Here is a 7,891-nt window from a genome sequence, read left to right on the forward strand (position 1 = left end):
TCTCTCTAAACTCAACAGCCTCTGGCCCAAGAACATCATGGGAAGCTGTGATACCGTGGATCTTGACATTATTCCTGATGCAGACGCCCAGGTCGGCATGGATGGGTGAGACTCGGGGGTCATCGGCTGACCAGTCGAGCTTTTCATTCCTATCTGTTGTCTCCGCGTTCGTCCCGTTTTGTTGACTTACGTCCGAGTGGCCGGGAGCCCACGCACCGGCTGTTTCATTAATGGACGACTCGCTCAGAATAGGATCAACCTTGTCCACCTCTTTGATGTCGGGATGATTGTGACGTAGATCGGTAGTTGCAGTGATCGCGAGGATGGCAGATGGAGGCCGAACGACTCGTACATCTTGATCTCTCATTGTCCAAGTCACCAGGCACAGGGCGATGTTGCCCCCTGAACTGTCTCCAGCGACAATCACCCTCTCGCCAAGGTCAGATGATTCCTTCAACAAGACATTATAAGTCTTGCAGATGGCTGGGAATGCGTCTTGAACGGGGTCTTTGGGTGCTAGGGGATACGAGACGAGGGTAAGTCTAGTATCCTGCAGGAGGTTTATCATCTCTGCGCAGAATGTCCAATGTTGGCCTGTAGTTGTCAGTATGGCTCCTGGCAAGAAAATGGCCTACTTACCACTTGGAGGTGCTTGCCATCCGCCTCCAGCAAAGTACAATATCCTCCTGGCATAGGACCTCTTCTCTCCATCAGAAGACTTTGGAGTCATATCATACGTCCAGATATTTTCGACCTTGTTCTCTTGAACATCACATCTCTTCCTTGCTCCCCTCGACGGCTTACACCTCGTAGGATCAGCAGAGGAAACCTTTCCAATCTCTACCAGTTTTGGTTTAATGGGTTGAATAACATTATGAAGAATCTTCGTCGGCCAAGACCGTCCCGACCGTTCATCGACGTGGAACTCCTGATCATCTGAGCTGAACTCATCGTCTGAGTCCCGATAACCGTCAACGGTCGGGGGGTTGACAGTTTGGGTCGCCATCGGGAATAATGAAATCTTGTAAGGCTTAACCCTGGAAATCGGGGATGATGGAGGGGTAACACAATAGTTGCAAAATAAAGCCGTCATTATTTTGATCAAGGGAGACCCTGAGTTGAAGAGATCGGCATACGTCATTGATCTGACATCATTGACTCCGCATGCGTGTAACGTCAAAACAGGCGTGACAAGTAGACTAGCTACATTTAGACAGCTTTGGCTGGATCTTTTGACAGCTGAAGATAAGGAAGTAATCACGATAGGACCCTGATTCTTCAAACCTATCAATTTGATTGAAGTTAATTATTGATGATGGACGCTTTGGCATTCGCTAATGCATAAAGGGTCGGGCCAAGAGCTTGTTCGTTAGCAGTAAAATTGGATCAGGCCAAGATCTCCACAACACCAAGCTTTACGCCATCGCGACCTCTTACCCGTCGCTTAATGAGATTTTTAATGTCGTGGATTGAACTGTGAGAGCGTACCAACACATCGGGTCTTGCAAAATAGAAATGATTGAATCGCTAAAAGAACTAAAAAAAAAAAAAAAAAAAAAAAGATACCACTTGCCTGCTTCTTTGCTCAATCTGATGCCCATACGCTTCGCTGCGAAGCTACCAAAAGGAAATCACAAAGGCCCGCTCGTCGAAAAATAGATGTATCAATGAAACAACAAATCAGATGACCACAGTCATGTTAGTGTCTCTCCTGTGACAGGCCTGACAGCGAAGATCGTCTTCTAGCCGTCTCGGTTCGCATTCTTGCCTCAGCTTGCTTCACTGCTTCCTCCCAATCTGTAAAGTACAAATACATGGCCTCAAGGCCAGATACCCTGCAAAAAAGGTCAGTGACAAGTCGTTGACAAGCAGAGGAGGATATAACTTACACAGCAAGACCCGCTGTTAGACCGACCCAGAGTCCAGCTAACCCCCAACCCAGTCCGAAACTGGTGCCGAGGGCAATTGGAAGAGCAACCACGTAGTATGCGAAGAGGTTGGCATAAGAGCCAATGGACTGGCGTCCGATACCGCGAAGAAGGCCGTGAGAGACGGCTGCTAACGCGTCAAAGATCTGCATGATTGCGCAGACAAGGATGACATTGGATGCGATGTCAATGACTTGTTCATCTTCCGTGAAGACGGCGGGAATTTGTCTTCTGAGGGTCGTGAATATCGTCAAGTTGATGCTCCCCACGATGAGTGCAGCGAAGATGGCCTGTAAAATCAGTCAGTTCGTATCGTGACCAAAATGAGACTAGACTCACCACTTTGGCTGTCACTCGGGCAGCCTTGCTCAAATCAGCCCCAATAAGGTTTGCAACTCGAGTCGAGGTTGCGATAGCCAACGGGAAGGGAATGTTGAAAGACATCGACGTGACGGTCACCAAGACCCCTTGAGCTGCCAGCTGCGCTGTACCAAACCGTCCCGCGGCAATGGTGAGAATCTCCAGCACGGAGAACTGGGCTTCGATCATGATCATTCCCGGCAAAGCTAACTTGATCATTGGGCCTGTGACAGTCAGAAAGCATGTCTTGTTGAGTTCGAACTTGACTCACCCCAGTTTGTGAATGCCTTGCGGCTGAAACCCTTCCAGCACTCATAACCTTCAAAGAGCCGCACGTACAAAATGAGAAGAATTGGGAGGAGGTTATGGGTGACAGCCATGGCAATAGCGGCACCAGGAAAGCCCCATCCAAGCTTGAACACAAACAGCCAATTCTGCAAAAAGCTCAAAGGCGCTCCAACAAGAAGCGTATAAGTTGTAGCATGAAACAAACCTTGACTCTGTACAAACCTCTTTGCGCTTTCGAAGGCACTGACGCCAGGCATGCCAGCGATGAGGATACGCATGTACAAAGCTGCCAATTCTGTTGTGTGACCTGGACCAACGGCTGCGGCGAGAATAGGCTCTGAGAACCACCAAACAATAGCGATGGGAATCATGATCAGCCAGAGAACCCAGGTCATTCTTTGCGCCTGAAGGCCAACGAGATGCTTGTGACCGGAGCCGTAGGCCTGTGCGCACAGGGTGTCGAGGCAGGTTGCCAGGCCTTGAACCGGGACGTAGTAAGTGATCGAGGCAGTCATCGTGGCCACTGAAGATGTTAGCATGTGAATCAGATTGAGCAAGACGCTGAATACTTACAGTTGACAGCGGCGAGCTCCTCCATTCCAAGACGACCGACTGTCAAGACAGAAGCGACGGTGACCGAGTAACTGTGATCGGTCAGTGTCATCACTCACTTGCACATCGTCGCGGTACTTACTGCAAGAGAAAAGTGACAATAAGAGGCAGCGCATATTGAATCAACGTCTTGGTCTCACGCTGCCACGTCGTCTCAATCTTATGCGACGCCAGCGCCTCCTCCCAACGCTTATGAACCTCATCCGGCCCCGGCGTCGGCGGAATTCCATCAAACCTCACAACTCTCTCCCTCAATAACGGCGTTGTCTCACCCGAATCTTCCGATGCGAAGAGTGGCTTATCATGATCGTGCACACGCGTACTAAACAGGTGCCGATACAGACGGCCAAGCTTCGTGGTCTTCCATCCTGTAGGAGGATGCTTCGGTGGAATGATATCGTTATCGCGGAGGAGGGAGACTTCGGCGCGGAGGGATTGTTCAAAGTCGTGATGATTTGGGGGCGGGATGTCGATGCTTGATGGGGGGACGGTTGAGAAGCCTTGACCGAAGGCGATGCCTGTTGGATGGAAGGCTAATTGGACATCGGTTTCGTCTACGTATCGCGGGTCTTCGATGGCTTCTTCATCGCGGTGTTCATCTCCAGAGGAGCACTCGTCGATATCGCGATTGAGAATCTCCTCCACATTGGGAGTCGGGTCGATGAACGCCGGGGGAAATGTAAGATCGTCTGGAATAAAATCAGCAAAGATGGAATGTCGTCTTCCTCGACGTTCTCCGTCGGGATTGAGTGGTGAGCTTGTAGGTAGCGACATTTTGCTGAGATTGCAGAGCGCGATTGATGGACACCAGAGGCAGAGGCGGTGATGTTTTTACATCATCTCCACGAACACAATGACGTGACCCAGAAGTCAGATAACAAAGTCGGTGAAAGATATCCGATGTCAATTGATAAGAACGGGATGTCTGTGGCGTCCACTGGTACACCATTCTACTGCAAATGATGGTTTTTGGATGGCACCCTCAGCTTAGACCCCGCAGCACAATGACATGCATTCCTAGGACTAAACAAGGTTCAGGCGTTGCCGCTCGGACGGTTTGCCCCGAAGATAAGATGTGGTGTGTTACACCCAGAAACGCTTGGGGCTCGTCATTTGTGAGATGGATAAATCTAGATTCTTCATTGATCGGCGCTTTTTTGGTGTTTCTGACGATTGGTGCAGCGATTGGTCTTCACGTGCGGCGATCATTGGTCGATGAGCGAATTGTGTACAGCGGCTCATTCGACGTCGCGTAGCTTGAGGAATTGATTGGAAAATGTACGGAGCGGAATGCTACAACTTCATCTTCAAAGACAGTAAGCCGTTGCAGTTTGCTAGTATAATTATCCCATTAGATAATCAGTCCTATTTAAGCCTATGATTCAATTACGACATAAAGTCTTTTAATAAATGTAGAGAATTTTGATAAATGTATATTAAAATTCAGATAACTTTCACATGCTTCAGCACTTGTGTAAAAGAAGCTTTATTAACAACCAAGACTTGTATTTACTCAGTTGTATACACTAAAGAAGAAGCCCACAATGTGCGAGCAGTACAAACAGATTACAGCATCTGAATCTGTCAGTCACATCATACATATAGCCAGCAGGGTCCTTTGATACTGCAACAAATCGATCCGCCTTACTAATACCATCCTGGATGTCGTCGATGTTTTACCCATGATACCACAAAGGTCACCACTCTAACATTCAGTTAGCGCCGCGTAGAATCCTCCAAGCGGAAGACGGGGATGCCAGATGCCATAAGAAATTTCAGAGGCGAAACGGCACCATCTGCCGCGAAACGGTTATATAAGTTGCCATCGGCATCCTTCTCATCGGTTGTAAGCACCACAGGGTTTTTATTAGGGTCGCCAACAAGGAAGCAGGGAAGAAGGGTATTCCCCCAGAGACCGTAGAAGTCGGCCCGGCTCACTTGTATGACGGTTAGCTGTTGGGTACCTTGTATGGTTGAGGGACTTGACTCACTGCTGCCAGCTTCATCAACTGCAAGGCCTCGGGCAAGAGTTCTCTTCCAATGAGTGATAGGTGAGACTTCAGCATCGGAAGGATGCACACAGAGAAAGTCGGCCTGGCACATAATTTCACACAACACATCATCAATATTGGAAACAGCGCCGAGGGTGGCGGCGTATTGCTGCGAACTGATCTGCCCAGTCGCCCACTACTTCCGTTAGTACAATCTTAACACTGGGTAACCATCAACAATGGCACTTTACCTGACGTAGATGCAACAGAGTTGGACGTGTGTCGATATCGGCCTGGAGATTTACTAGTCCTGGCTTAGAGTCTACGTGGAGCGGTGGTACGGCGTTCGAGCGCAGGACTACCAAGAACCAGTACGCTAAAGAAAGATGTAGCTTCCAGTGACTTTCTGGGAAGAACTCACCCCTGCGGGCAGCCCGATCAACATCCTGAGGGTCCCTCAATAGCTGGGTAACGGCGTTGATTTCGTCGCCAGGCCTGTAAATTCGGATGACAAGGCGATGGTGGCATCTCTCCGCATCGCCCGCAGGCATGACCGTGTTGTATCTTGCGGCTACCGCTCGTGCTCTCTGGTCCAAGCGATGCGCAAAAATATCTATCGACGCATGTGAGGGACCAGAACACAGCATCTGGCCGAGCTGAACCTGCATCGCCAGGGCTGCTGCAGCTCCGAAGGTTGTCTTTCCGGATCCTGGTGGCTGAAGAGATTTACGAGTATCAATCTGCGGTGGATGCGAAGGGAAACGAGGGACTTACGCCGATGATGAGACCAATGTTGAGCTCACGACCCATCAAATACTCGCGAAAGCGCTTTCTGTGATGGTACCGGCCTCTTCGATGATGCACTGCATTAAGTAACGATCATCATACAGTCTGTAACACATACTAGGCAGGGCGCCAATGCTCAAGCCGTTTGTCTTTCTGGATAGCACTTCGTAGAAGCCCGTACCGCGAACAACGGCCCTATGCAAATCCATCTGGAACATTACCCTATCGTACGTCTGCCTTTGGTTCGTATTGAGCATATGCGTTGCAATGAGATTTCCCGCACCGTCCAAAGCCATGCGCCACGCCTGTCGGTTTGTTGGGAGTGCGGATGGCGCAAACATACGCATGTTGTTGACCTTTCTTTCCACTTCTGCCATTCCCGAATCAAAAACGAGGGAAACGGAGTTCTAGTTCTGTGTTCACTGTGCAAGAGCTTTATCGGCGGTTCGGCGGTTGGGATAGTGGCGGATGAGAATGCGCGGAACGGAGGCGGCGCGGACGCGTACGATAAGCTCGTGGTCCTGAATCGGATGTGTTCTCAGTTCAGGAGCCGAATTGTTGCTTCCTATGATCTTGCCCGTCCTACGAAGTGCAATCATCAATTCATGTTCTGAGGCTCGTGAGAAACGTCAACTTACCAGAGAGCTGGCCCAGTATGTCCAGGAGTAGAGATATCATGAATCTTTACTTTGATGAGAGGATTGCCTGCAGTCAGCCGCAGCCATGCGAGATCATGGAGGTCTCTCCATGCCTTAGGCACAAGGACCACAAGGTGGACGGCATGGCCTTCTGAGATCACACGAATTGGTGTGACAAAGTATGCAAGTAGTCGCTCTTCGGCAATCTGTAGTTACATAAGGCCTTATTGACGTCGATCGGACGATGTATTACATACTAGTTCAGCTTCCCGGTGTACCCAGAGAGTGTCCTGGATAACGCTTTGGTTTATGGCCGTGATGTGCGCGTCGTCGTTGTCATAGCTATCATGTTCATTAGTCCACGTGGTACTCCAAGTGAAACGGATTAACTGACGCATAACAAGGGGGGAAATCTCCGCCTGTTTTCTTGTCAACGAGGGTCTTCATTTCTTGAACGTCGGCTGGCTGGCATGGGTAGCCATACGTAAATAGCCCAGGGAGATTTTGGTCCCCCATGCTCTCCCTACATGACGCGATAGGGAGTTCGACGATGAAGGAGAAGGCGCGCTGGTGTAGCACCTCGAGAACGACACACCGTTGATCCTCCCGTGGTAATTCACCCACACTTGGAGTTTAGGGTCGGGAGAGTTGAAATACTCCTTTCTGTAGCCCTCGATCGTTGGATGGGAAGAATCGTCGTCTCACAATAAGGTAGGTGAAACCTTGCCAGTCTTCAACCTTGGGAAATCTGGTCTGGATCACTGCCGGGACTGGCAGGTGACTGCAGGAAATACTCGCGCGCGGAAACTTTACTGTGATGGTGAAGTCTGATGGAACAGGCTTGTCGCTGCTGGGATCGTCTGGAATCAAGGGTCAGATGTGCTATATCAGCTGTTCTTGAACTGTCTCTCTTACATGCATAGCACACACCTCTCCCCTCTTTTTCACTTGTGACCTGGCCAGGATCACGAGGAAAGGTCAGGGTGAACTCAAAGTAAGGATTCACATCCTCCTTGGTGTAGTGGTGCATACGCCGAGCTGCAGCGCCTCCGGGGGCTGTTTGAGATATCGGCGAGGGGCAGAGTCCAATTCCTGCAGAAGAAATTCCTATTTTTGTCTTTGTCACTGAGAGCCCCCTGGTCGACGAAGTTTGATTATGTCTTGGAGTGGTGAAAGGTCGGTCTTGATCTGCTTGGCTAGCTCCGGTATTCGCTGCACGATGGGCATGAATAGGAAGCTGTATGCGTGATCTTTTTGAACTTCCCTGCTTGATCATGGAGACAAATCC

General features: G+C 49.8%; 4 protein-coding genes across 4 annotated transcripts; all 4 read right to left on the bottom strand.

Annotated features, from left to right (window-relative positions):
- Window positions 1-277: 277 nt before the first annotated feature.
- Window positions 278-1,139, bottom strand: FOXG_12124 (uncharacterized protein). Its single transcript, XM_018391853.1, has 2 exons — window positions 640-1,139; window positions 278-594 (listed from the first exon to the last, which is right to left on the bottom strand). The coding sequence occupies exon 1, from the start codon at window positions 949-951 to the stop codon at window positions 841-843; it is 111 nt and encodes a 36-aa protein (XP_018250588.1). The 5' UTR covers window positions 952-1,139; the 3' UTR covers window positions 278-594; window positions 640-840.
- A 416-nt stretch (window positions 1,140-1,555) lies between these two features.
- On the bottom strand, window positions 1,556-4,135 carry FOXG_12125 (uncharacterized protein). Its single transcript, XM_018391854.1, has 6 exons — window positions 3,271-4,135; window positions 3,150-3,220; window positions 2,560-3,099; window positions 2,268-2,512; window positions 1,890-2,218; window positions 1,556-1,835 (listed from the first exon to the last, which is right to left on the bottom strand). Exons 1-6 carry the CDS (start codon window positions 3,960-3,962, stop codon window positions 1,700-1,702), a joined length of 2,013 nt encoding a protein of 670 aa, XP_018250589.1. The 5' UTR covers window positions 3,963-4,135; the 3' UTR covers window positions 1,556-1,699.
- A 769-nt stretch (window positions 4,136-4,904) lies between these two features.
- Window positions 4,905-6,342, bottom strand: FOXG_12126 (uncharacterized protein; the record flags this gene model as incomplete). Its single annotated transcript, XM_018391855.1, has 5 exons — window positions 4,905-5,125; window positions 5,180-5,375; window positions 5,431-5,895; window positions 5,954-6,042; window positions 6,084-6,342. 5 exons carry the CDS (start codon window positions 6,340-6,342, stop codon window positions 4,905-4,907), a joined length of 1,230 nt encoding a protein of 409 aa, XP_018250590.1.
- Window positions 6,343-6,384: 42 nt separating this feature from the next.
- Window positions 6,385-7,633, bottom strand: FOXG_12127 (uncharacterized protein; the record flags this gene model as incomplete). Its single annotated transcript, XM_018391856.1, has 6 exons — window positions 6,385-6,547; window positions 6,604-6,809; window positions 6,861-6,945; window positions 6,998-7,206; window positions 7,261-7,463; window positions 7,519-7,633. The coding sequence occupies 6 exons, from the start codon at window positions 7,631-7,633 to the stop codon at window positions 6,385-6,387; spliced, it is 981 nt and encodes a 326-aa protein (XP_018250591.1).
- Window positions 7,634-7,891: the final 258 nt, after the last annotated feature.

This window comes from Fusarium oxysporum, chromosome 13 (assembly GCF_000149955.1).
Source record: "Fusarium oxysporum f. sp. lycopersici 4287 chromosome 13, whole genome shotgun sequence".
Classification (NCBI taxonomy): Eukaryota; Fungi; Ascomycota; class Sordariomycetes; order Hypocreales; family Nectriaceae; genus Fusarium; species Fusarium oxysporum.

Bases quoted from the DNA above. Each gene is read 5' to 3' on its own strand.
- FOXG_12124 (XM_018391853.1), bottom strand. From the start codon at position 951: ATGAGTTCAGCTCAGATGATCAGGAGTTCCACGTCGATGAACGGTCGG.
- FOXG_12125 (XM_018391854.1), bottom strand. From the start codon at position 3,962: ATGTCGCTACCTACAAGCTCACCACTCAATCCCGACGGAGAACGTCGA. The intron at 3,221-3,270 runs GTAAGTACCGCG...GACCGATCACAG, and splicing joins ATTGTCACTTTTCTCTTGCA to TTACTCGGTCACCGTCGCTT. The intron at 3,100-3,149 runs GTAAGTATTCAG...TAACATCTTCAG, and splicing joins GGAGCTCGCCGCTGTCAACT to TGGCCACGATGACTGCCTCG.